Genomic DNA, 27,560 nt, shown 5'->3' with positions numbered 1-27,560 from the left:
CGATTTCCTGTCTGCATCTGATTGGCGGTTGAAATTTCAAAATGCCTCCATGGCCACGCCCACTGACAATGACGTAGGGTAACGCTGCGGAAGTGGAGGGATTAGCGTCGCTCTGCTGGATGTACCTGCGGATCGCCCTCAAAACAAGGTCTGTCGTCGACGATCGTAATCTCTGATGGGTTAAACATACATTTTTAACGTTTATTTGTGGTGAAATTGTCTGCTAATTGCTGGTGGTTTTTGTTTTTAAATAAAGCTAACAGCGACTAGCTTAAGCCGGTGTTAGCTCGCTCGTAATAAGCGGCTGTAGTCGAATGTTGTTGTTGTCGTCGCTTTTATCTCTCGCTAAGTGTCAAAGGTTGATTTAAACAGTAAAACAAACAGTCTGGTGTGAATTTCAAAACCTGGGATCGGTTTTCAAGTTTCCGCTGTTGGGTAGTTTTTTCTTGGCTGCATTCGTTTGTTGACAGAAGCGTGTGGTCGTTTTAAATCCCCAAGCAAAACACTGATTCATAAATTAACGTTAAGATAAGATAAGAACCACTTTATTTATCCCGAAGGAAATTGCTGTGCCAGAGTTTCAAGTAAAACATAACAATAAAAGATAATAATTGGAAGGAGGGAGAATAAGAAATACAATAAAATATAAAGTGTCAAAGTTAAGGCTATCGAGTGTTAATGTTTTTTGTGGATTGTCATCTCAACATTTTATTTATTGTGATCTCACCATAAGGAAGAGCTAGAAAAAAATTACTATATATGTGTTTTTATTATATTTAATTTTCTGAATGCAAACCATGATAACTAGAAGAACCGTTTTCAATATATTGCTAAGCTTGGCAGGAAAGGAGAAGTCTATTTTTTTTCCTCTGAAAGACTAATATTTGAAACACATGATGTAAAAATGCGGTATTTCCTCAATTTTAACCACATTTCCCCAGTTACCGGATCATTTTTTGCAGCGTGTGTAAATATTTGGAACGTTGTTTCATGTTATGCCATATAAAGGACGTTGCATTCGATTCATCTTGTATGGAAACCACAGGAGGACATTTGCAGGTCACTTGTTAGATTCAAGAAGTAGGATAGAAGCTTATTTGATGAGACGGCACTTTGTGGAGATGTTCTACCGATTTAGTTTTTCGTCACACTTTACTGATTGGCCATTGGAGCAGATGTTTTGACATTTTGCAGGGAGGCTGTCTGAATTCATCTGTGTGTTTTCTGTCACCAGAATCTCCAGCCACGAGAGGCTTCTGGAGTTTCCCGGTCATCATGGAGCGTTAGTCTCGCCTGGACTCCGATGGACGCTCCGGTCACGGCGGCGACTCTGCCCAACTCCTCCACCCCGCTTCCCCCCCTCACCCTTCGCCCCGCCGTCCCCCCCTCGGTCCAGCTGGGCTTCACCGTCCTCTATACAGTCCTGTACGCTGGCCTCTTTCTGGTGGTCTACGCCCAGCTGTGGCTGCTCTTCCTCTACAGACACAAACGATGGAGCTACCAGAGCACCTTCCTGTTCCTGTGCCTGCTGTGGGCCGCCCTGCGCACCATTTTGTTTTCCTTTTACTTCTGCAACGCCCTGGAGGCCAACCGCCTGCCCATAGCAGTCTACTGGCTGCTGTACTGCTTCCCTGTTTGTCTGCAGTTCTTCACCCTCAGCCTCATTAACTTGTATTTCACCCAGGTGAGACCCGTGGGTGTGGAGATCTGGGGGGAAGGGCGGGTTCCTGCTCCAGGTTGGGTGAAGCAATGTCAACACAGAAGTGACGCGCAGCGGTGATCCCCTTATGTTGCGAAAACTACGGGACTTTTCCTCCTCGTGTCAGCGGGAACTTCCACTCCAAAAGGAAAGGTCACGTGTGAAAGCTGTCACATTCAGCCTGACTTTTTTTGTCCTGTTATTGCAGGTTCTGCTCAAAGCCAGAGAGATGTATAACTCCGGAGTGGACAGAGGATTGTAAGTAAATACCAGCTTGAAAACAGAATGAGCTACAGTGAGCGCTGTATCTCAGGCTTCATTCTGAAAGAGCAGATCCCATTTATCTACATGGCCCTGGGTGCAGTATGCTGTGCAGCACCTCCCTCAGGACTGCTTCGGTGTGTGCGATCAGACTTTCACCTCATATAACATTAGTTACAACTCAGCGGAGTTCTGAAACATAACAGGATGGGAGACGGATGGAACGCTAAAGGAGGTCTTAACCTGTAATGTGGTCACCTGATCACCTGAATTCAGAAGAATCTGGATGTGTAAAAGCATTTTGGTGTCACCTTGAGAGAATGACCGTCTGGTCCATACACACACACACACACACACAAACCTTTGTCTGGCGAAACAAAAGAATGTCCCGGCAGTGTGTGTGTGTGTGTGTGTGTGTGTGTCCCTCAGCTGAGCCACATTTAGAGAAACGGCAGTCAGCCAAGTGAGATTAGGGTGAACCTCCCTCTGCATCCTTTGTGATGGTGTGTGTGTGTGTTGCTTTGCAGGAGGCTAGCACGATGTTTGTACGGAACGCTGTGTGCCGTCTTCCTCTGCGTCAACGTGTGCTGCGCCGCCCTCGGGGACCGAGGCAGCGACGGGGGCTCCGGGGACTGGACCTGGATCCTGGTCCTGGTCCGGGTCGTGGTGAACGACCTGCTCTTCATCCTGGACGCGGTGCTTCTGGCTGCCCTGCTGCTGCTTCTGACGCGACACTCCCGCTCCACCAGTCCCTATCTCACCAGCAAGGTGGGCTCAGCCTCCTGCACCTCCTACACTAGTATGCCGATGACATGCTGTTTTCTGAGTCTGGTGTTCTTTGTGCACCGCTGCGTGCAGGGCACCACTGTGTGTCGCACAGTGGCGCTAGGAGCCGCCGTCATCCTGCTGTTCGCCAGCCGGGCCTGCTACAACCTGACCGTGCTCATGGTGTCATGGAACCACCACGTGGAGTCCTTTAACTTCAACTGGTACAACGTCTCCGACCAGGTACAGTTTAACCAGACTGACATTGCAGTGGTTTGAAGTTATGATTGTACTCCGGCATCTCCAGGGACGGAGGGTGCACATCTGCCATTTTCTCAGTTTGAAGGACACACAAATATCCACGTTGTGTCCGACATTTTGTCAAGAGATCTTTCAAACGGCGCCTAACGGAGTGCTTGTTCAATATTCCTCATGTTGAACATCTGGACCAAAGATGTCCTTTGCATCAGTGACGCAGAGCTTCAGGTTTCCTCTGTGTGAATAATGGATTTTTTTGATACAGACTTGGAAACTTCTCAGCATAAGCCTGCACGTGGTGCGTCTCCGCGTGCATTTCCTCTTTTTCCGTATTGAAGTGGAAAGCAGCGGGTGCAGCGAATGTGACCGCTGCTGCTGGCTGGCGTTATTGCCTTGTCTCAGCTGAGAGACCCTCAGGATTTCACTCACCTGTCCGTCCCCAGGCGGACCTGCACAGTCAGCTGGGCGACGAGGGTTACGTGGCGTTCGGCGCCATCCTCTTCATCTGGGAGCTCCTGCCCACGGGTCTGCTCATCCTGATCTTCAGAGTTCGCCGGCCCACTCAAGAGGTGTGTCTCCGGCCGTGTAACTTTCCTAAAGTTCAAAGTGAGATAAAAAATAAAACACAGATGAGATGAAGATCTGAGTAACCTTCAGGATGATAGCACCATTTGGCTGGTCGTCTCCTTGCATATGTGTGTGTGATGTGTTTGTAGAAACCGCAGATGAAGCTAATGCCTTGAGTGTTGGTCCTGCAGGTCAGCACCCGGTCCAGCACCAGTAGGATTCTCCCACGACCCTATTTTTTCGATGATCCTCAAGGCAGTGATGATGACGGCTTGCTCCCCTGGACTCGGAATTCCCATTTGCATTCCAGGTGCGTCCTGCTTCATGTTCTGCACAGCGTGTGTGTATGTGCACGGCAGGTCCGGTCATCGCCTGATGCTCTTCCTCTGGTTCTGTTGCAGCTGGTATGGTTCGGAGACAGCCCCGCTCCTGTTTCCCAGCAACCCTCCGGACCGAACCCATCAGCACCACTCCTTCTACTCCACCCCTCAGAACTGAGCGCCGCCGCTGCGTGGCGGCCGAAGTCGCCCGTCTGCCGTCGCTCCAAGGACGAGGACAAGCAGCCCGAGGCCAGTAGCCCTGCCCCTGTGGAAGTCTGTCTGTGTCGTGCACTGAAACCTCAGGAAATCCTCCACCAATAGGGAAGAAGCACCTTCTAGTTTTTGAACAAACCGTTTTAAAAACCAGTCGATGGCGATCAAAGGGAAGCCGTGGGCAAAGCCCCGAAGCTCCGCCGGGTCCGAGCGGCCCGGAGGTACGGACCGGCGCCTGTCCTGCTTGTGTTTGCATTTCTCCCATGCCGGCATGGCTGGACACCATTAACTGGCTCATAAAACACTATGGCCAATCAGACATATCAGTCAAATTCCTGACCCTTCTCTTGCCGAACAGTGTCACTTTGCAATATTTGAAGTAGCTTTAGCTCCCCTTATCCCCTCACATGTAATTATTTTCTACTTTAACTTATTTTATAAAAAAAAAAAAAAACAGCTGCAATTATTGGTTGGCGAGTCCCTCGCCTGCGGGTTTATTTGCTGTGTAAGAAAGATGACCAATAAAAACCCAACATGTTTGAACCCGAAGGAAGTTTTTCCACAGCGCTCCACACACACTTTTTTTTTTTTTTTTTTCAAGCATAGTCTCGTGCTCACATGATAAATGCAGTTCCGACAACTCACTTGGTCCCAGGTTGAGACGCTTTGCTGCAAACCTAAAATACCTCCTGTGAGAGAGGAATGAATACACACTCTGAAATATTTGCGTTTTCTATTTAACGTATTCTTGGATTTATCTTATTCAGCACGCCTAAACCAAGGCGGTAAAACACATAAGACAGAACTAGATGGTTTTTTTTTTAAAATTGGGATCATTTAAGCCCCCGATCGGCTTGCCGTGATCCACGCATTAGGAGAAAAATCCTGCTGTGATGGCCGACCTCCGGCCTGACGGGTCTCCGGAGCTTTCCTACAGGAACCCGTGATGAAGGATTGACTTGATGCATTCGATGGAAGCACCTGGAGGAAAGCCTTCCTGCTGCTGGAGGCGTGGCCCGATGGACAGAGCAGTGACGCTGCCTGTTCAGTCAAACAGTTTATTCTGCTTTATGTACAGATCATCCTATTAAAACTCTTTATACAGTATGTACAGGTTCAAATAAATCAGTATGTTACAACATGGTTGAGAAACCAGAGTGGCGGACAAAAAAAAAAAAAAAAAAAAGCGTTTCCGGCTCCCTGGATTAGACTCGAGCGGACGTGGAGGGCGATCACCGTCCCGTTTAACGTGGAGTTGAGGAGAATGACGGGGCGGGCGAACACCTGGACGACAGCGGGACTATCAAAACACAAATGTGCCACATTGCTGGTCTGAAATGAGAGTCCTCTCCCCCAGCGGTCCTCCGGTGGAGGGAGACAGCCGTGAAAACTGAATCCAAAGAAAGGAGAAAAAGAAAGCATGCTATTGCTATCGGGCAGAGAGCGCCCTGACGAGCGGTCGGGGTCGACGGGTCTCCCGAGTAGCGTCTCGGTGCGGCAGAAGGCAGAAGCTCGGCGGAAGAGGAGCGGCGGAGAGCCGGAGCCTCTCGCACGAGATCCGTGTTCGGGGTTCGTGTTGGTCCACGGCGGCGCGTCCAATCTGGGATCAGTCTTCGGGTGGAGGGGCGGACGCCGACGTCTCCAGCTTGCGAAGGCGGCGGCGCCTCAGCTCGGCAGCGTTTGGCTCTCCGTCCTCCGGCTCCGCTACGTCTTCTAGGCCGTCTTTCTGTTCTGCATCTGAGGGAGGGGACGTGGAGTCGGCGGGCTGAGGGACGGCCGTGGCTCCACTCGCGGCGCCGGCTGGAACACAAGGGGAACCCCGTCAGGCTCTCAGCTTCACCTCAGGTGGACCGCAGCTCGTCGGGGAATCTGCGGGCGACCTTCTACTCACAGCTGGGGGGGTCCGTCCTCCTGCCGGGACTCTCCGTGCTGCCGTCGGCTGGGGTGGAGGATGCAGAGAAGTTTGTCTCGCCCGCCTCTCCTGTTCTGCCTTCAGCCCGGGGGGGTCTGAAGTGGGGGAGGGGGGGGGGTGGTCAGAGGACTTGTTGCGAATCGGGTCAGACTAGCTGCCGGGACAGCCGACTCACGTGAGCGTGGCCACGGTGCTGAGGTAGTGGTGGATGTTGAGCATGGCGGCGTCCAGCAGGGTGTGGATGTTCTGCAGGCACTGGAGCCGAGCCTCCAGCCCCCGCCGGCCATCGGCCTCCATCTCCCTCAGCTCCTCCTCGGACAGCTGGGACAGAGAGGCTGGGGGCGGCGGCATGGACGACACTAGGAGACAGAGAGAGGGTCAGGGTCCGTCTTCATCATGAAGCCCTGCGTGCAGACTATGAACGAATGGCTTTTCAGAGGCGCTGCTGTGACTTACCGAAAGGGGGAGGCGGGGGCATGGGCAGCCAGGGCGTGGCGGGGAAGGGAGGGGGTGGCAGAGAGAAGGGGAAGCCGGGCACCGACGTCCCGGGGGGGGGAGCCGCCGTCGACGGCGTGTCCGCAGCGGCCGAGGGGGGCTGGGATGAGCCTGGAGGAGACGGAGGTAGGACACTGATGACCTGCAGGCAGAGAAGGGTCGGCTGCATGTACGGACGGCGAGGCGCTTACCGTTGGCCTGCGTGGCCTCGGCGCTGCTCTGCGGCGCCTCAGGAGCCGGGGGGGCGGCGGCAGGGGGGGGCACGGCGGGGAAGGGACCCCAGAAGGGGAAGATGCCGGGGGGGAAGCCGGGCAGCATTCCTGGAGCCACTGGACAGCAAAGAACACCAAACACACCTTCAGTCCAGCTACAAACCCTGACGAGGAGTAACTCCAATAGGTGCTTCCACCCACCGTTGGGGGGGGCTGCGGGCGCGTTGGCGTTGGCTGCGGGAGCAGGGGGCGGGGCCTGCGCCGGAGTTGGGGCCTGGTTATTGTTGGTGGCCCGGAGGACATCCATGCGGCATGTGGGACAGGTCTGCTGCCTCTGGAACCAGGAGCGCAGGCAGCTGTGGGACAGAACACCAGCACGGGTCAGACAAGGACTTTCACAGGTTCTCTGGATCGGTGGTGAAGCTGCTCCACCTGGATTTCTGCTTCCTACAAATTTTGGTGCCTTCAAGCCTTTAGAAAATGATCAAGAGAAAATGTCTTCACTTGAGTAGTATGTGTGTGTTTGGGGGATATATGCAAGTCTAGATGTTTTCAGACAGCGGGACAAGAAGAGCCCCTGGTCCATGTAAATCTCCAAAGTGAACTTCTCCTTTTCTGTTCACCTGCTCCCTTCATGGATCATCACAGCCAATCACCTGCCCCCATCGAACTCACAGCCAATCACCTGCCCCCATCAAACTCACAGCCAATCACCTGCCCCCATCAAACTCACAGCCAATCACCTGCCTCCACCAGCTTGGCACCTTCTCTCACACCATCTACCTCCCTGTCCTCCTTTCCTACTATTATTTATTATTATTGTTATTATTATTGTTATGTTTAACTTGAAACTCTGGAACAACAATTTCCTTCGGGATAAATAAAGTTGCTCTTATTCTTATTCTTCCTCTCCATCCATAAATATCCTCTCTGGTCTTCCTCTGGACCTCCTCCAACCTCAGTATTCTTCGACCCAGACCATCTCATGGTGAAATACAACTGAGACACGTAACCATGGATCTGTCTGAGAAGCCCCCTAGAGTGAAATGAGCTATTGGAACATCTCAGTGTGATCTGTTTGTCCCACTGACGTTTTCAGAGTCTGGCTGAGTTACAACTGAATCCATCAGGGGCCGAACCCGTCAGAGTCCTGCTTTATGGGAGATCTAATCCAGATGTCAGACAGATCTTTTTCTGATTTGCAGGGGGGCCGAAGTGACGCCACGTCCGAGCATCAAAGAGGAAACCCTGTCTCCTGGCAGAACCCACGGACATGTAGAAAGGCCTCGATGTTCCACGTTGGTTGTTGATACTCCAAATGCTCTCCAAACCCCCACTATCACGAAACTCCACTGAAAACACGAGACAAGGCCCTGTTTTCTCCAATCCCTGATCTTAAAAGCAGCAGTTATCAAACAGAAGACCTCTCACACGTTTTAGCAGCTGATCCTTGACAAATCTGAGCCGAACCTTTCGGGACCTGCCTCTGCCGGGACCGAGCCCCCCCATCCTGGATGTTTCTAACAGGACCGACCTGGAGTGGAAAATGTGATTACAAGGCAGCTTCTTGGCTCCGGTGACCATCTCCTCCCGGCAGATGATGCACACGTTGTCGGAGGACTGCAGATCCTCCGGAGTGGCGTCGGGGTATCTGAGCGGAGACGGAGAGGAGCACAGTTTAGGGACGGAGAGCTTCCACCGGGTGAAAGTTCATTTATCCTCGCATGAATCGTCTGCAGAAGCTCAGATCTGACCTCTGAGAATGACGTTAGCACAACAAAATGTCTTCTTGTGCGTGGGTTGGAGGAAATGGGAGTCCATTAATACAAGAAAATAGTAGAACCTTGACTTCGGAGCTGAACTGAGCTTTCCATGACCGAGGTCGTAGCTCAATATGTCAAATTAAATTTTCCCCTTAAAATGAAGGAAAACGCTATTAATCCGATCCAGAGCCCCGGTTTGATGACGTGTTCTTAAATAAGAGAAATGTACTTTATGAATAACAAGTAATGTGTAAAAAATAATACATTATAAGAGAGAATAAGAAATAAACTGGTCTTAAGTGTATTTACGCGAAGGATGGAACAAAGATACAGGCGGCAGCCGAGGACTTTTTCATTTGTGGCTCTATCCTTTACTTACATTCCACACTTGAGTGTTGCTAAATGTAACTTTGCTACACTTTGTCTAAACTTCCTTTATCAACTCTTCAGACGCCTCTTCTGTCAACATCCCCGCCGTCCGCTGCACCAAATCCCCATAAATGTCTCCTGCCTTTTCACAAAGGATGCTCTCCGCCACTGTATCTCACTGAGAACAACTTCTCAATCTCTCGCACACCTCGCTTGTGTATTTCCATGATTTTCTCTGGGCTACCTAGTGGCAGGCGGCACGTCCCACTGTCTGGCGGGACCTTGACACTGTTGGTGTCAAAAACTCATCCTGCTCACTCCTAACTCAGATCTTGGCACAGATCGCACAGCAAAAAAAAACAATTCCACTGAGCGATGGCTCGGAGCTGTTGACGCACTGATAAGTCAAGGTTCCACTGTATTTGTCCCACGCCTTTATTTTATGAAAGCTGTTCTTGCGTCAAAGACAACGCTGCCTTCCAACATTTACTGATACGCATCACATGTCCAGCACCGCAGAAACCCACTTCCATTTGCACTCTTTGGACAGATTGGTTCTAGAGAGAACGGTTACTCACAGCGTGTTCATGTTGCGAATGGCTCGGCGGGACATGATGGCGTCCGTGACGGCTTTCTTAAACTGCCTGAGGAGAAGGAAGCGAGAGAGAACTCAAGACACGCCCCGATTCCATCTGATTGCAAAGCTAGGAGCTGAGATGTTAGCCCGCTCACCTCATGGCCAGGTACATGGGCCGGATGGCAAACAGGGGGAAAGTGTGAACTTTGATCATGATGGTCATAAACGCGATGTACAGCAGCACTTTGATGAAACCTGGAACAAAAGTAGAAAACACCCTGTGAGTAACTCTGTATTTCAGGATGCGATGTGATGTGATGACAATTGGGCGGATGGGCCCTTTACCCGTGAACAGCTCTGTGTAGAGCATGTAGACGGCCTTGTTGTCCCAGGGGTTCTCGCTCTGCAAGTCCACGGTGTGCAGGATGTACTTGATGAAGGTGGTCAGCACCATGGTCAGCAGGATGGCGTACTGCATGGGGAGGGGAGGAGGAGGGCTGTGAGCCGGAGGAGTGATCTGCTGGCTAACAGCCCGGGAAGAGGCAGTCTGTGTTCGCCAGTTATTCACAGATCACGCAAACAGTGCTAATGTTTGACCGTGACCAGTGAAGCGGTTCACTATCATCCCCTCTAAGACAGGTTTTAGCTAAAACTTCCCAATGTTCGGTGCTGCCTTTGGATTTTAAGAGCTCATATTTACTCGCAGAATGAAGAGGAGACAGCGTCATGGATGGCCTTCTGGAATACTTGATTGATGCAACCTTTTTTTAGGATTTTGAAATACATATAGATGTATAATATTGATGAACAACCAGATCACAATGTTCAGTGTCAGAAAAACATAAAATGGATCACTTTTCTAGCACTGGAATGCAAGCAGTACTTTAAGGTTGACTAAGAATACCATTTAAAACCCATCAAGGACAGAATGGACTAAAATAATTCCCCGGATTTATTTCATTTACATAAAGACCGAACTTTATGCAAGCGTGACAAACCTCAAAGCCGAAAACCAGCTGCACCGAGGCTCCGCGGGTGATGATGCTGTAGCAGGCGTGGTTGACGAACAGGAAGTCCAGGATGCCAAGCAGACCCATGAGAGCTGAGGAGACCAAAAACAACAGCTTCACACATGAATTCTAATCCCAAACACCCATTTGCAAAGTGGAACTGGAAGAGCATGACAGGATACTCACACAATACTCTGAGGTGGAAAACCCAGGATATGTTGGGGCTTCGTTCCATCTGATTCACAAGCAAAGATAAATATTCAACTGATAAAAGAAACACAGGGTGCCGATTTATGCGTGTGCTGTCTGAATGAACAGAGCCAGGGAACCGTGTCACAAATTCAGCTCTCAAATACTGTGTTTGGTTTTTGCTTCCCTGTAATAAATGCATCTGCACTATCTGTTTCTCACATCTAGTTCTCATTCATACTGACAAACTTGATGAAATGCTGAAACCTGGACCAGAAGATGCCCGACATCTGGCACATTCTCGTTCATTGTTTACCAAAGAAGACGGTGACACATTAACTTGGCTGCTTGCTTGAATATGAACGCCACTTACAAAATCCACCCGGTCCTCCGCAAGCCAGTGGAAGCACTTGAGGAAGAGCAGGAGGGTGAAGAGGGCGACAAAGCGGGGGGAGAAATCATCCCTGAACACTGTGAACGCCAGGCACGTCTCGGTCACAGCGTACCAGGAGCGCTCGATGAGATGCTGACGGCAGGAGGGAAGACGCATTAATACAAGACAAAATGAGCTTATTCAGACTCCTTGCTCCCATTTGCAGCTGGGACACTGCATCAGTTTCAAACCTACCTCCATTTCTGCAGCTCTTAACTGCCCGAAAAAGACCTTCCTCATGAACTTCCCCAGAAGAAACACCAGCACAAAGGCCTGAATATACAACACCTAAACACAGACGTAAAAACAGGATGGATCACTTATCTGCTTGACGATGCCGACTTAGTTTCACTAAATCCAGGATGGTTACACTGGCGACACTCTTACCGCCATGCTCGGGCTGCTCTTGGTGAGGTAGACAACAGTCGGGTAGAACTGATGTTTGAGGAAGTAGGCATGGGTCACCACAACCCCGGTGAGAATCAGACTGGTGGCGGTCACCAAGGCCGCTCGCACCATGTTTGCCTGAGCTCCAGACACTGGAGGGGAAGCAGGTCACTGCCGTGTTATAGCTGTCTTGTCAAGCAAACTGACATGCAAATATTTGAAAACGGTCCTTGTTCGCATAGAACTGGCTAATATTTATGCCTCAGTCAAAAGCGTGTTGCAAAGCTTTGGATTAAGACATCAGGTCACAATTACAGAAATGCAGCTATTCAAAGCGATAAGGATGTAAGTAGGCCACCGTCACATGCATTAAATTAAGAGGTTTTTTTTTGTGCTCGCCTCTTTCACGATAAATATGACAGAGCTTGAACTGAAAGGATTTTTTCCATATCCTACTAAAGCAAAGAAAAAAAAAGACACTCATACATTACACTGATTTAATTTACTATTCTAACCTCTTTGTGCCGAGTTCTTCATCTCACATAATTACATGATGGGATTTTACTGAGATTCAAGCGGGAGGGTTGTCGCAGCCTCCACTCTCAGAGAATGTGTGACACGACAGCCACCTCATATTTTGCATAAACAAAGACTGGGTTTACACAAACTGCATCTAGTGAGTGGTGGGATTAACCAGGTAAGGCTTCAAAAGAAAGGTGAGTCCTCAGGACAAGGAGTTGCTTCCTGGAAGAAGAGGGCGAGGTTCTCCATACACTTGTAAACGGTGCAGAATCATGAAGTTCACGTTAGAATTCACAGAAATCGAGTAAGACTACCTCCACTTTTGACAGGAAACCAATGAAGCATTGCATTGCAATAAGTCTCTTCACAACATCTGATGTAGTAAAATCTGGGTCTAGCAGTTGTTTCACAGACAATAAAAATATCATCTAATTGACTTAAATCTTACTTGGTCAACTGAAAAACTCCAACTAAGACACATATACCAGTCAAACACATTTTTCTCATCTAAAAATACCAATTATAAAAACATATTCTTGCTAAAATTCAACATCTGTTCCTCAGTGTTTCTTTCATGCTAGTGAAAAGCTAATGTAGCACGATCGCAATGAGGCTAATTGTGGAACACTTAAGTTTCAGAAATCCGATCAACCTTGACACAGCTTTTCACGATGGGGAAAAAAAACTTGAAATGACAAAAGACTAGGATTATACGTCTGAATGCAACGGTAAAGATATTTGTTTGAAACAATAGCGTTCATTTGCCATAAAGTCTAATTCAATCTTCAAGACAGGTAGCTTATTAGGTTGGCTAGCTGCTGCTTGCTAACGTTAGCTAGCTTAACTGATTCCGTTGCAGCTGTCAGGACTCTGATCAACTCACCGATTTCAGCGGAAGACTTGTACCTTGCACGATAAGACGTTTTTTTGCTTGACTGCTAACAAATCTATATTCTTCAAGCTAATCCATTTCGACTGTTAATGACAAACCTCTCAGTGATATTTATTGTCTTCGCCCCTGGATGTCTCGCTACGTGTTTATCTTTGGCTTGCTATTTGGCAGCCACATCATATCCGGCTGTTACGGTAATTGAGCGCAAGCGCAATTCGACCCCCAGCGTGCGACATCATTTTATCCGGTCTTTTGCCCATTTCAAAACAAGATTAGGCATATATTTTGTACACGGTGTGAAAAAAATACAAATTTTTTACAGAAGCGATTTGAATGCCGTACACGCATTGCATTTGCTGTATTAGCGCAATGGTGCGAATCAACCAATGCGGGCTTATCTGGACTTACGGTATTTTACAACGTGGACCAATGGGAAGTTACGATGTTGGTGTCAAAGCTGATTTAAAGTTGTGCAATAATTTACGAAACATTTTTTAAAAATAACACATTTTTTTTCTTTCAGTGTATATAAACCCATACCTGATTTAGATACACATTGTTAAAGCTGTTTATAATTTTTTTTCTTTTGGAAATAAATAAACCCTGCTGGTCCGACGTTGCTGTCATTTCAGCCGCGGCCGCTCCCACGGGATGGGGTGGGGGTGACTCACGCCATGCATGGAGTGCTGCACTTCTTTCAAATTACAAATGGTCATAAAACATAAAAATGACGGCATGCATCATTCGATTGGGATAGTTTTTTGTGTAACTTGTCAGGATCTGCAGCCGTCACGGCCTCATTTTACACTGGGTATTTGCGTTTGCTACGGACTCAAAGGAAAAGGCGTGCTTATGTGAGGACTAAGCTAACTAGAGTGTGATATAAACTGATGAGAACTCCAAATGCAAAGATATTCGAGGAGGACCCTGGAATTCATGAATAAGGCAAACACTGCTCGTTTGTGGAAATTCTGCAGACACAGAATTTATGCACAAGCACATTACCCCCCCCCCCCCCCCCCCCATGTCATCCTAGATGGCAATTTGAAATTAGTAGAAGGGCTTGAAGTCCAGTGAATGAAGTTGTATCATCAACCGTATATTAATAAAACCTGGGCAGCAGTGGTCAGCGCTTCTGCTTCACAGCCAGAAGGTTCCTTGTTGGATTCCCACAGGGGGGCTTTCTGTGTGGAGTCTCCATATTCTCCCCATGTTTGTGCGGGGTTCCTCAATTAAAAATTGTTAAAATTGTCCAGCTGTGTCAATGATAAGGTGAATGCCTGCATGCCTCTAATATATGTGAATGAGTGAGTTTATACTTGTATGTCTCAATCTAGTGTTAAAATGAGAGGGGGGTGGTTGCACATCTCTTTTCATGATCCTGTGATCCACTGGTCCAGGGTGAACCCCACCCCTTTTCCAATGACAGCTGGAATCAGCAGCCCTGCAATCCTGAGAGAAGGAGTGGCTCAGATAATGAATGGATACAATCTCAACAACTGCTTTGACGGTCGTTCCTGCAGAACTCCATACGTCTCACTTTAGATTCTCAACATTCAGGTGTTGATTAAAGACAAACAGATAAAAACACATGGGTTACCAAATAACCTGTTTATTTCATTGAGCTAATGAAGTCAGTTAAACATAATGCCTTGGTACCCATGGCAACATTTAATATGCCTCCACAAAATCCATGAGTGCACAATATTGTTAATACAGTGAGTATGGAAAATGCAGTCACTCTTATTTGAACTAGAGAACAAACAAGAATCAGTAATAACGTCCATTGTCCGATTATATCATGACTACTTCTATTGCAATAGATGTAACATTCACAATTTTGTTAGCTTATGGCATAATAAACTTGTTCAGTGATTGAGCTCCCATATGAAAAACTATCAGGTTGGCAGACATAACTTTCTTAAAAAGGCAGTAGCTCAGTGTTCTTTTCTAGAAGTAGACTATAAAAGAAAGCATTTGTTATATCTGAGCCTAATGGTAAACATAACTGTGTCTATCTTACATGTAAATATCTGACAGATGAATTGGTGTAAAAAACAAAAAAAAACAAAACAGAAAATAGAGTTCAGTAAAATTCCAATCTGTCAGACATAAGGCAGGAGCAGTCAACCATTCGCTTCATTTAAAACTACACAGAGAAATAAAATCATTTGACTAGACAAAATTGGATGCAAAAAAAAAAAATTTAAAAAAAAATTAACATTTGACAGATTCAAGCTTGACAATGGAGCCCTTGATTGTTGCAGGTGTAGTAACATTGTCAAGTTGTACTGTGTCCCATGTTACTGCTACTCGGGCATTCCTCTTACCTGTCTTTTGCCAGGTATATGCCTGTAACATTACTGTTTCAACAACTAGATTACGGCCACAGATGCATTTTCCAGCCAGAGTTCCCCAAAGTAAGTGTAAACAGTTCAGCCATTAAGACCACCTTAAATTATAAAATCACTGAGGGGGTGGAAAAAAGTAAAAAGAAAAACAAAAAAAACAAATTAGACGTGGGTGTGCGGAGTGGGGTGGGGGACTCTCCCAGGCTCCTTGACAGCCGCCATTAGGACACGGAGGAGATGGGGTTTAGAGGCGAACCCATTTGCGTTAGCACTTTGTCCAGCCACTGGAGAGGCCCGTGGAGGTGCACCTCGATCCAGCAGGGGGTGCTGGTGACGTCCTGTCGGTGGTACTCGGCTCCCCAGCCCTGAGGAGGCAGAGCGGATGGCGTTAGGTCCTCTACTTACATCGGAATTATGTTCCTGCTGTGCCACCAGTCGGAACTTACATACTGCACATAAGTGCGTCGTTTGCACAAACACAGTAATATCATACCACATAAAAGCACTGTGCGGTCACTACAAAAAAAAAAAAAAACAACAAAAGAAAGCAAAAGTAGCCCAATCCAATATGGCATACAACAAGCGAATGTAAACGGAGCCATTTTCCTTGTATTATGCCGAGTGACCTCGTATTCATCCACTCCGCTCGCAAATTTGTTTCTTTGCAAACGGTGTACATTTGGGACAGACCAAGACTCTTACATTTATGGAAGATGGCGACATGACCATGAAACACTATGTCAAGGACGTCGTAAACCCGAGGACTGCCTGTACAGTAGCTATCTGGGCAGAACAATATTTTTAACTGTTTTAAGTACCACTCTTGACTTCAGTACTGCTCTAAATTTTAATATTAAAACACCAGCTTCCTGAATGATACATTATTCTTTATTCCCAGCCCTGATTTTGACATCTGAAAAAGGGTTACCTTGACAAAGCTCATTCTAATGGTGCACATTTTGGTGAGCTCATAAACAGCCTCGAAGCCGTGGTTGACCGACTGGGCCAGAAGCTGTGCAAACTCCTGGTTGTTGAAGATCTTGAGGCTGCAGCCGCTGGGGATCTTGCAGACGGTGGTGGGGTGGAAGCCGTGGTGGTAGTTACAGTTACGGCTCTGGACAAAGATGCTGGTGTCGCTGAGGCACTCTGCATACACCTCCCCTCCCACATAGTACAGGTGAACTCCTGATAGATGAGACAGTGTCGGGTCAGGGTCTGTGCACAGCCATCGTTGACCATCTAAATTGGCTCTCTTTCTGTGGAACAGCTCAGTGTTCATCCTACCTTTGCCAATGTGTCGGCGGGTATTTTCGATAGTCGAGTTGCGATTGACGTTGGACAGCAGGCCGAGGCAAAAGCGGTTCTTGTTGTTTGATGGGTCGGTGAAGCCGTCCACTAGCACGCTGGTCGACGAGGCGTGATAAGCCTCCCCAACTCGATTGTTGAGTTCATAGTAGACGATTGAGCACCAGTGAATCGGCTCCTCGTATTCCACTGGTTGCACGTCTAGTGCCACAAAGGAAAAGAGACGAGTCAGACTTTGCCTTGAATATTCTAAGTCTAAGGCATATTTGCTCACTCCTACATTATGGCACAAACAAACAGAAGAGGTTTGGACCACCAAAAAAAAAAAAAAAACTAAGCCAAACACTCGAAAATGCAATCCAAAAACATTTTTTTCAAGATGTAAAGATGGATTTATGAATTTTCAAGCATTGTTTGAAAATGTAAATGCTTTGCGTTGAAACCTGGTGTGAAAAACGTAAGGCCTACTTCTCCAGTCTATTTGGAGAAAGGTTTGGAATTATGGAGAAAAGCGACATTCTTCACAAAAAATTATTCTGACTTGCCAAGAAAACAGATTGAAAGCAAACAGCTCTTAAAATAAAAGTTATGTACTGACTATGTCCAAACTGGACTCTAAAGCAGCCTCTCTCTCAATACAACATTGGAAGCTTTAGAGGAATATGTCTAAGTACCAGGAATGCCCAATCAGTGAATGTGTGCTGGAATTTGTATACTTATTTTATGTAAAAATAGTAAAATATCTGCATCAATGCCATCTTATTTGGCATAAAATTGCTATTTCCCTGATCCTTTTTCTGATGGAAAAAAGCTATTGATCACTGCTGGGGTAAAAAGAAATAGCTTGGCACAGATATACAACCATTTGGATAGCTCTGGTATAAACTAATTATCATTTGACATTTATTTCGGTGTGAAGATCATCATGTTTACATGAGACAACAAAAAGAAACAGGACCACTTTCAGGACAATCTTGTTTCTTTCAAATTTTCAACAACAGATCTGCCAATGGCTGATGGAGTTCTGCTAACATTCACGATCTCAAAGGGGGTTGGTTTCTGGATTAAATCAAAGTCAAGGTAGCCACCGTTTTTGATGGTTTCCACCTCCATGTTGTGGCCTTCAATGGATGCCGTGAATATCCCACACCGATACTATCTAGATGGAACACATGTTCATCCGGTGCGACGACATCGAGCTAACACCTCACCTCCTCTGGCCATGCTCTGTGGAACCAGGCTGCTGCTGGTTTCCATAGACTGGCTCTCCTGGCCCAGCTGCTCATCAGGGGGCATGTAGGCTGGGGGTGGTGTGTCAGCTGAGACAATAAGAGCAGTTAGTGAGGATGAGACCAGTTGCTGCTGGTAAATGCTTTTTGAGTGTGAGTGTGCGAGCATGTGCTTCCACGGTCTGTCTGTGCGCGTGCACAGACACATAAAGATACAAACAATCAGCACATACCCCGGAAAAAGGTCTCAGATTTCACATATTCTTCCCTTGCTGAGCTGCCACATGCTAACCTACTCCCAACAGAGATGCAATATGACCTCCTCTGCATTTTGAGACACTGAGGGGAAATAAAAACCAGGGCAGGAGACATTCAATTTGATTTGATGACCACTGAGTGGCTTTTCTGTGAAAGAGTGAAAATCCCCCAACATCTTGACAATAGCAAGTACCTGTCAAACCCACAAGGTCAAAGGTATTTCACCGTAGATGCTTTAACAGGGCAGGAGAAATGTCTCTGTTAATTACCACTGATTCATATATCGATTCTGTCTGCCATTGGGAACGACTGCCTGCTCCACTGGGTTTATGCCTTGACAGCAGCCAGCAGCTCAGGCAGACACCGCTTACATAGCATTCCCTTTGTTCTCGTGCAGGGCTGTAGCTTGATTCAGACTGATCTAATAACTTGACCTGATTTCGATACAGTTAAGGAGGTTTAAGGCAGGGGTGACCAACTCGGCCAGCCAAAAAAAACATTACAACATCACAACGAATGCACGCCTGCACCTCCACAACAGCAGCAACTTGCGTGGTAACCTATAGGCCAGCAGAGTTCACTGGTATTTTCTCACCTCCACTCACTCAGCCAGATGCGTGACTGTGCTTATTTTCAAAAAACATTGTCAGATTTGGCTTTAATTCAGTTGTGGCCACCACAAATTATGACTATTTTAGCACAAGTGTGACTGTCTTTGAATGCTTGGTGCATTTTCGGGGGGAGAAAAGGGGACTGCTTCATGTTATAAAAAGTTCACCTTGTTCTTGTTGTCTTCGAGAAACTCCTTTTTAGTATGGGGCGAGCGAAAAATCAGCTCCAAGGGGAGGTCTGGTATTTCAAAAAAGAAAGACTTCCCATTGGACATGAATGCCTCAGTCCCCTCTTCTATATTTACACTCTGCTTTACCTTTCCCCTGACTCTTCTGTACAATCCAGATATTGGTGGCTAAGCTAATGCTGCGTTACACAGGTTTCAACAGGAACGCCCCCTCCAGTCATATTTCTGAACGACTCACCAACCCTGATAAGCCTGTTCTAGGATTGATCTGACTTGTTTCAAATATACTGATAACACTATGGGGAAATAAAGTACCTCTATTTTTGTTTTTCTTCAAATGCACATTTATGAAAGGGGAAAACCTCGAAAGACAAATAAAATAAATCCTCTTGTGAAAATTTTGTGTATTTGTGGCCTGACCTCTAGCTTCTGAAATAGTTGCTAGGAAATTAGCAAATAACCTGACTCACACAAAGGACCGAAAAGTATTTTTTGCATGAGCTGCACAACTTCTGAAGAAAAATGACTGGACACAGAGCTCCGAGACGGTCAGAATGCCAGAGAAAGACAATAGTTTGGATATCTGCCCAGGGTGAGGTTCATCGGAGCATGTGGCCTACCTGGGAGCTGGAATGGACTGGAGGGCCCCGAGCTGGCAGGAGAATTTGGGTAAGTACCACTGCTAGCTGGAGAGGGAGGATAAGGAGAGTTGGGTGAGATAGGAAAAGAACCACCTCCACCACCACCACCACTGCTGCTGCCCCCACTGTGCGGCTGCTGGAAGGACTCTGGAAAGGTGGCGTTCAGGGGCATGTGTGGCTCATTGTGGGTCAGGTTGCGGAATTGTACTAGCAAGCTGTGCTGCGGGTTGAACTCGCTGTGCCGCGGTACCAGGACAGGAGGGAGAACTGAAAGACAAGGCAAGACGGCGACAACTTATCAGTATCAGATGCACAGCACAACATTAAGAGGGAACTTCTAAATGTTGAATAATCACTGAGTGAACAAGTGGAAAGAAAAGTAACGTTAGCAGACTCAAGCATACCAACGCTATAAAAAATGGCTTCATGTCAAAGCGCTTTGAAACATAGACACGCACACATGTGCGCGTGAAAAAAAAAGAGATTTTGGTATTTTAGTACACACAGTGTGTTCATTTATATCTTAAAGATTCAAAAACCCATTATTTCCATTAGCATGTGAGAGGATGTGAAATGTAAGCATATTCTATTAGGTGTTTTGATTTGATGCCCCGGTCTTCCTTTGTAGGGTCAAATAAAGAGTGATTTACTGTGGCCCGTTCAAAACTTTACAAGCTAAACTTGCTCATTGGGACTACCAATTTTTAAGATTTGTGATGTATTTGTTAACCATTTTAGGGAAAAGCTACAGACTTCCTATATTTGTCTTGATAACCTGTCAAGCTAATGCCCGGTGCAACGCTGCTAAATGAACGTTTCAAGCATTGCAATTGATAAATCAAGATTAGAGTGTGGCAAAGTGAACCCAGAGTCACAAATAACCAGTCTCCTTCCATTAGCCTCTGCAGCAACATGCTTTAAATGGACTCAAGAAGCCCGGCCACCTTCAGTGGGTGGTTTTTAACGGACATGACATGTGATCCATATCTTTGTACAAGTCAATACTGAGCAGACAGTCACAGGCCAGCCTAGTGTCAGAGGGTCTGTCCCCTCAGGGTCATCCTGGAGATGGTGAGTGACAGATACAGCAAGACAGAGAGGGTGGTGCAAGAAAGCACTCGGGAGTTTGGTCTGGTTATACATTTAGTAACCCTCTCTGATGCCACACCCCATCAAGAGTGCCTCTGGCCCATAATCTAATAAGACTCCAAAAGAGCTACTGATATTGATTTTCTGTTAAATGGAGGGAGCAGCTAGAGCAGGCCTGTGTGATGACAGCCTCCTGACCTTTGTGGATTTGGTTTCCAGCTCTGGTTTACTCAGAGCTTCAGCTCAGGGATGTAACACAGCTCCATTGCGGTGTTATATTTGCTACTTTCCTATATTATATCTGCCATCTATTACTTCCTTTGGAGCAAAGGCTTTTTGTCGGGGAAGAGGGGTCACGGTTTTTCAATGTGAATCTCTCTAGCTTTGACAACTGTATTGTTCTGTTCACTGACTTTTAGTAATGCATTTATTTCCAAGTTTTGTCTTTCCTCCATCGTAAGGCGCCTGCACCTTTGTCTGCTCTGTTTTGATATAATCTTGACTGGAGACGACGCTCTCTGCTGGGGGGGACATGCAGTAAATATTTAGCCTGGTCTGATCCTAAATGTGGTGCTGTGAGATGCACAAAGCTTGTACGTGCGGATGTTTTTCTATGTGAAGTGTTGTATGCAACTGGCTTTTCCAGGCATTTTTCAAACAGAGAGACCCGTCTCCATCTGCAGCCACGCCATTCTGTTCTAGCTCTTGTCTGATCCAAGGCAAACCATAAATACCACTGTGATCTGAAATTTACGTGGGGAAGTGAATACTAAATCACCTCTCCGAGTCAATGAAAGGCTTCCCCGATAAGGACAACGCATAGACCTAGTCTCATCTACACATTGAAAGACGACTCCCGATCTGCATGGATGGACACAGATAATCCCAAAATCAAGTTGGCATTTTCCAGCACTGATGCATAAACACAGATCACTTTGCTCCCTATAAAAACAACTGAGGAGAATTGTGACCATAATTTAATTGAAATAAACCATTTGAATAAAATACCATAATGTTCGGTGTGCCACATTCCAAGTCTTTGAAGTCTCTCAGCAGATGTTTGAGAGGAAGCTGCTACGCTGTTTTCCTGTGGAATTCCGGGAGTGTATTGTGGATCGGGGAGGGGGGGTGGATGACTCAAAACAAAACACTTTATCTGCCTTTGTGTCTCCACGTGGATAGATTTAACCTTCCGCTGAGCCATCAGATCACTTCTATGGTTGGAGCAAATCCCCTTATTTTTGCAAATAACATCAAAGACAGGGTTTCCCTTTGATAAACAACAAATACACTTGTCACATTAATTCTGACTTTGAGAACTTCGTCGACTGGATTTTCGACATTTTATCCGAGTGACATTCTCCTGCCAAATCGCACGTGCGCACACTGGACCAACAAACGTCTTCATGGCAATCAGCGGTACGGCTCATACTGTATGTAGCTATGTTTTGGTAAAAAACATAGGTCATAGGTAAAAAAAATCCTAGTGTTTTTATATGTTTTTATATTTTTTTTGGGTTGATGAAACTGGAATCTACTCCATTTGGCATTGAAGGGAAAACACCAATGCAAAAAAGGAGAAGACTTTGAACAAACTCTTTGCTTCAACAGAGAACTTAGTTGCAGTAGAAGTGAGTTTTATAAAAAGGATTCATCGAGTTCGGGGAAATCAAGCGATTCCTACACAAACGGCTGCCTAAAGTCGTTTAACTGACCGATAGGGACACCGTGACTGACGGCTTGTAATGTAACGAGCAGCTAGCCCCCTTGCAGAAAAAGTAACTGTATATTTACACAAGACCCAACTTTTCCAGATGCTGGTCAGATCATACCAATTTCCTGAAGCTTACATTAAAGCAAAGTATTACTGGGAATAAATCATCCCACTGGATTAATACGATATTTTCATTTCCCATCACTGATGAGAGAATTAAGCCTAAATCATAATTTCAATTTAAAAAATGGCTAACTAGTTCTATGTTTTGTATGGAAGTAAAAATCAGGTAGCTAACAGTAAGTGACAAGTTGTATCGTGTTTTGCGGAGACCGTGAGTACCTACCGGGGCTCTCCACTCGTTTGTAGTGATAGGGGTTGATGCAGACCTCCTTCTGTTTGGAGCCAAATGGGTACTCGCACACCTCCAGGGGCTTGAGCTCATGGTGGGACTGGAGGTCTGGCCAGCGCCACACTCGGCAGTAGATTACGTGAGGCAAACCTTTCCGGTGGGAGACTTGTAATCGACCGTCCAGCGATCTTGGAATGGTAACGCATTTGCTGGGCTGCCCCGGGCAGCTCAGCGCTTTTTCTAGGTCCTCCATAGCACCCTTCTTCTTCTTAAGCTTTTTCACCAGTGCATCGACTGCCTTTTCGGCCCACTTCTCCTCCTCGTCCCCTTGCTTCCAGCCAAGCAGCCGTTTGACCGCCGGGCTTGTAAAGGAGAAGAGACTGGACATGGAGGTCATGCTGAGAGGCGTTATCTAAAAAGCTTCGTTGGACGGTCGTTCCAAATAAGTCCAGTGGACGACGATCCCCAACCAACGTGTGCAGACGGAAAACGACGAGCGTTCAGCCGAAAGAAGAAGCCTACAGGGTGTTAGAATGAGAGTATGTGGGGTAGGGGAGGAGAGAGGACGTTTTAGCCTTGTCTGACCAAGGACAGGAAGCAGGGGAGGGAGAAGAGTCAGCAAGCAGGACGCAGCTGCTGCTGCTCAGGAAGGGCCCTGCAGCAAGCTGTCCGGGGTAGGGTCACCGTCACTGATGGAGCAGGGGGTGGGTGGAGGGGGGTGCGCTCTGCACAAGCACTGTTCAAGACTTCTGTCCGACAGGATCCTCTTCACCTGAACCGAAGTCAGTGACTGAATCCCACAGCTTTCTGCGAACCAAAGCAGACATGACATCAACATTTTTTTTTAACTTGGAATAATCCAAACAAAGAAATTATCAATTAATTTAATTATTTAAATACTTGAATGATAGACTGCAAAGGGCCTCCTTCCCCTTTTTTCGTCTATTAATTTCAATAGACCTTCCATAAACCTTTGAGTCAATTGCATGATACAAGAAAATGAAGCCATTAATAATATCGACATACCCCCTCACACTCAAAAAAAAAAACCAAAACAACAACTTGTGTTCTTCCAAGTGACCACAGTAAATTGCATCAATATAAATGTGCATTGCAGAAAAGATACTTTAAAACACTACATAGATAGTAGGGACAGAAAGCAGTGCTTCGATCATGCTGGCACAGCAGCTGATCAGCTGTGAAGCACATCTTGTCTACTTCTCTCCATCTGTTGTAGACTGAGCCAAAAGTTTAAACAATTGAGTCATATCTGTCGTAATGAAAAAATAAACTTGGCCAGCATGCATACAGATCTGATATAACTGCAAGATATGCAGCTAGACCTTGATTAAATGCAATCTAACAGGTAAATAACTATGCAAAATGAAACACAGCAAGAAAAAAAAAAAAAAAAAAAAATTCTAAAAAGGCAAAATACAATGACTACCGAAATATTTAAATATATGCATTAATGGTAATGTTAGCTCTAAAATCAACCTGCCGATAATGATAATTTACTGCTCAAGTACACGTAACCAACCACATACAGGCATGAGGGTGGCATCTAAACAGTCACAAATATTGAATTATCACGTTAACCTTTTGAAAGGCCTGTGAATTACACTCAATTCAAATGTGTACTAAAACTTGAATGCTGGACATGATTCATCACTGTATGAAGAACCCAGAGAAGCAATATAATACATTACTTTCTTCCACACATGCAGATTTTTTTTTAAAAGAAAAAGGCACAAGAGAATTCATTTTGACCCATATAGTTATTACTGTCCCTACATTTACTCCAAGTTATTACAGTGAAAATACACCAGGGCCCCCAAAATTATAACATATGACAATCTAAGCATACCGTGATATAGCAGACAAACACATGCGGCAGCAGCTGTTTGGGGGCTTGTGAAACTAGCCCTGATAGGAAAGGATGTGACCACAAAGAGCTACTTCCTGCCTCATCCCATCTCTGGCTTGATCCCTCCCTTCCAGCACACAGCTGTCCAACAGCGCTGCACCCATTTCCACGGGGTATTGTTCCACTTACTCCAGAAAGTGAGCGGAAACCTCCAAAAGCGGGACAGGTAGGCATGCACGGGGTGTTGTTTGTGCACCTATAAATGTTGCAAGAGTCTTTTCAGATTTTCGTGATCGTTTCAGTGGGATCCGGCCCCCCTCGCAAACCGTCCCTCCAGACGTGACCGGCAATGATTCACCAGTCCAGGGTGAACAATGACAACACATCATGAGGATATACTTCCAGTCCTGCCAGGGCAAGCTGAAGCACACCAGAGTGAGGAGCACGCCTCAGATGCAGCAATGTTCATCTGGATCGCGAACCTTCCAGATAAAAGCTGATCGCCTCTACAAGTTGATAAGACACTGAGAAGCCTGCTCTGTTTCCACCATCAAAGGGTGCCATTCAAATATCCACTAAATTTACATTCCCTCTTTGAAGAGAGATAGGAGGGGGGACATCAATGGGATAATTAGCCATGATTTAAGAGGATTTGCAGAACTCCAAACTCAGCACACATTCTGAGAAAAGGTAGCAAACATTCATTTATGCCCACTGTGTTTATTTATTTGGTTAGAAAAAGCAAAACAATGACAAAGTCTCAATCGTGCACCCAATACACAATTATGCACAAGTAAGTGGAAGTAGAACTACAGCATTAGTAGTAATACTTGTGCAAGCTTGCAAAGTTGGGCTAAATAAACAATGTGCTATTTTTAAGGCATAAACGAAACAGAGAAACTAGAATGGATTGGAGAACAGTGAATCACAGCGCTGATTTTCCACACACACTGTAAGAAAAACACAATTATTAAATTTCTTGTTACAGGGTTGTGTTTAACACTTAAGCCAAGTGTGGAGAAATAAAATAGAAACAAGGGGAACCACTTTTGCGGCAATGTGTGAAATCTTTTCTGAAACGCAGGGAACGGACAACATGGAAGAGCGACTCGGTGACTAGTCAGCACCCCCACCCAGATGGAGGAGGAATAGAAGAAAAGAAAAAAAGAAAACCAGAAACTCTACACAGAGCTGCAACGCGAATCTGTATTATTCCTCGGTCTAAGTGTGCCACGGAAATCCACGGAGCCGTGACACGGAGTCGGCGGGGCTGTGGAACCGCGATAAAATGCACACTCATGGAAGTAACTTCGAGAAGTTAGCTAGTGGCTAAGCTAACGCTCACGGAACACATCTCGCTTAACTGACACAGTCAGACATATTTAGCTAAGGGGGGGGGTATGTAAAATACACTCTTAAACGACAGGTATCTCTTTTAAACATAGCGTTATCGATGGATACTCTTCCCGTCTAGGGTGAAAGCCTTGAGTTTCATCGTCTTTCCTCATTTATTCCTCCATTCCAAAAACTTTTTAAACTTCACAACTGAAGCTAGGCTAGGCTAGCTGCTAGCCCTGCCCTCTTGAGGGAAAGTGGCTCCGCGCTGATGAGGCGCTCAGTTCGGTCAATCACAACCCTACTTTTCTCCCCCTTTCCCCCCCAAGAAGCGTCGTCATTTTCACAAACCCAGTTTCAGCTTGCGTACCTTTAAGCCGAAGGCGCGACTCATCGCTATCCGTCCCGAGTGTGGCAGTTCCGACTTTCTTTAAGATTCCGTCCCGTTTTCCAGCGCTTCTCCCGTCACTCTCTCCATGCCATGTCCTCTTGTCCCGATCCCGAAGACAGGCAGGCTGGAGAGGCGGAGTACATATCCCTCCGCCGCCAACTGAGAAAATAGTGCACGTTTTGACATTGCAAATCCTGTTGCTTCTACATCGCCGGATCTACCTCCGATTTATATAACATTTAATAATATTTCAAACTTAAATGCATTCAATTTGAACAGCCATGCGTTCGAGATTTTGCAAGTAGTTCGATGCAACTCTCCGCCGCTTCACAGAAAACAACCAACGATATCATCACAACTGTAAAACAATTCAAAAAGCAGAATTAAAAAAATGCTTATGATAGCAAGATAAATTAACATACTCGGCGGTGGTTTTGGCCGATGCCAGTGTTTCCGTGAGTGAAGTTTGAATCCTTCCGCGGGGTGGTGCTGCGGCTCCGGGACGCCTCACAAGTTGCTGGCTCCACTTAGTCTGGAGCTCTGCGGGTTTGTTGTGTATTGTCGGCCTTTGTACTGAGTTGTCCCGAGCGTCACCAGTGTCCGCGCCGTTAATTAATTCAATTAATCAAAACAGTAGCCTCTCTCCTACACGCATGTCTGCAGACGATCGGCTCAGGCCACCGCCTCCTCCTCCTCCTACCCGGTTCCGGGCACAATAGCGTCCAAAGTGCGGATTCTCCACAGGCATCGGCTCCGAGCGCGGTGCAGGAGCTCCGCCCTGCCACTAGAGGGCGCCACTGACCACTTTAAGAATAAGGACAACTTTATTTATCCCAAAGGAAATTGTTGTGCCAGTTACAAGAAAAAAACATAACAATCATAAATAATAGTAGAAAATTGTATAAACAGTAAAAAAAAGGGTGAGAATAAGAAATACAAATAAACTACAAAGTGTCTTAAGTAGCAAGTGAAAGATAAGGAGTGCACAGGATAATGAAAAATATTGTACATGAAGCTGTTATGGAATGAAATATTGCACAGATGCACATATATACAGATAAATTATTACAACTTATACACCTGCTCTATAAATATAAATATCACGATCAGAATATTTTATCGATCTCCAAGGGGGAAGTTGCTTTTTGTTGGAAGCAGTTCCTGCTCACAGGATAAAGGGAATAAGAATATAAAAAACAGAACCACACAGATGCATTTGAGAGTCAAAGTTCATGCCCACTGACACATGAAATTCTGCACAGGCTGCAGATTTCACTCATTTCTTGTCATCAAGTCAACTCCTGCAGTATCAACAGTCCAGAGCAGGGGTCCGCAACCAGCGGCTCTTTCATCCTTACACAAAAATAAATAAATACAAAATAAAT

The 27,560-nt window shown here is 46.2% G+C and overlaps 3 protein-coding genes across 5 annotated transcripts; 1 reads left to right on the top strand and 2 right to left on the bottom strand.

Annotated features, from left to right (window-relative positions):
* Positions 1 to 16: 16 nt before the first annotated feature.
* Positions 17 to 4,626, top strand: gpr137 (G protein-coupled receptor 137). The gene is made up of 8 exons (XM_086178533.1): positions 17 to 148; positions 1,235 to 1,684; positions 1,908 to 1,957; positions 2,488 to 2,728; positions 2,819 to 2,968; positions 3,427 to 3,552; positions 3,742 to 3,860; positions 3,952 to 4,626. Exons 2-8 carry the CDS (start codon positions 1,304 to 1,306, stop codon positions 4,046 to 4,048), a joined length of 1,164 nt encoding a protein of 387 aa, XP_086034659.1. The 5' UTR covers positions 17 to 148; positions 1,235 to 1,303; the 3' UTR covers positions 4,049 to 4,626.
* Positions 4,627 to 5,542: 916 nt separating this feature from the next.
* Positions 5,543 to 12,974, bottom strand: syvn1 (synovial apoptosis inhibitor 1, synoviolin). Of its 2 annotated transcripts, none has more exons than XM_086178531.1 (16): positions 12,836 to 12,974; positions 11,431 to 11,582; positions 11,239 to 11,331; positions 10,984 to 11,136; positions 10,608 to 10,656; positions 10,410 to 10,513; positions 9,757 to 9,883; positions 9,567 to 9,666; positions 9,413 to 9,478; positions 8,237 to 8,353; positions 6,904 to 7,058; positions 6,682 to 6,819; positions 6,452 to 6,601; positions 6,171 to 6,354; positions 5,975 to 6,090; positions 5,543 to 5,883 (listed from the first exon to the last, which is right to left on the bottom strand). In XM_086178531.1, exons 2-16 carry the CDS (start codon positions 11,560 to 11,562, stop codon positions 5,690 to 5,692), a joined length of 1,878 nt encoding a protein of 625 aa, XP_086034657.1. In that variant the 5' UTR covers positions 11,563 to 11,582; positions 12,836 to 12,974; the 3' UTR covers positions 5,543 to 5,689. The 2 variants fall into 2 exon arrangements, with proteins under 2 accessions (XP_086034657.1, XP_086034656.1); XM_086178530.1 differs by lacking the exon at positions 12,836 to 12,974 and adding an exon at positions 11,946 to 12,088.
* A 1,466-nt stretch (positions 12,975 to 14,440) lies between these two features.
* smad5 (SMAD family member 5) lies at positions 14,441 to 26,293 on the bottom strand. Of its 2 annotated transcripts, XM_086178624.1 has the most exons (8): positions 26,155 to 26,288; positions 22,577 to 23,389; positions 19,554 to 19,694; positions 19,407 to 19,472; positions 17,712 to 17,819; positions 16,480 to 16,701; positions 16,124 to 16,380; positions 14,441 to 15,560 (listed from the first exon to the last, which is right to left on the bottom strand). In XM_086178624.1, the coding sequence occupies exons 2-8, from the start codon at positions 22,977 to 22,979 to the stop codon at positions 15,417 to 15,419; spliced, it is 1,341 nt and encodes a 446-aa protein (XP_086034750.1). In that variant the 5' UTR covers positions 22,980 to 23,389; positions 26,155 to 26,288; the 3' UTR covers positions 14,441 to 15,416. The 2 variants fall into 2 exon arrangements, with proteins under 2 accessions (XP_086034750.1, XP_086034749.1); XM_086178623.1 differs by having other exon boundaries at positions 19,407 to 19,694; positions 26,155 to 26,293.
* Positions 26,294 to 27,560: the final 1,267 nt, after the last annotated feature.

The sequence above is a fragment of the Fistularia commersonii genome, chromosome 31, assembly GCF_037954325.1.
Source record: "Fistularia commersonii isolate RoL2024-O1a breed Wild chromosome 31, RoL_Fcom_v1.0, whole genome shotgun sequence".
NCBI classification, from domain to species: Eukaryota; Metazoa; Chordata; class Actinopteri; order Syngnathiformes; family Fistulariidae; genus Fistularia; species Fistularia commersonii.
This window is presented reverse-complemented; position numbering and strand designations above follow the sequence as displayed.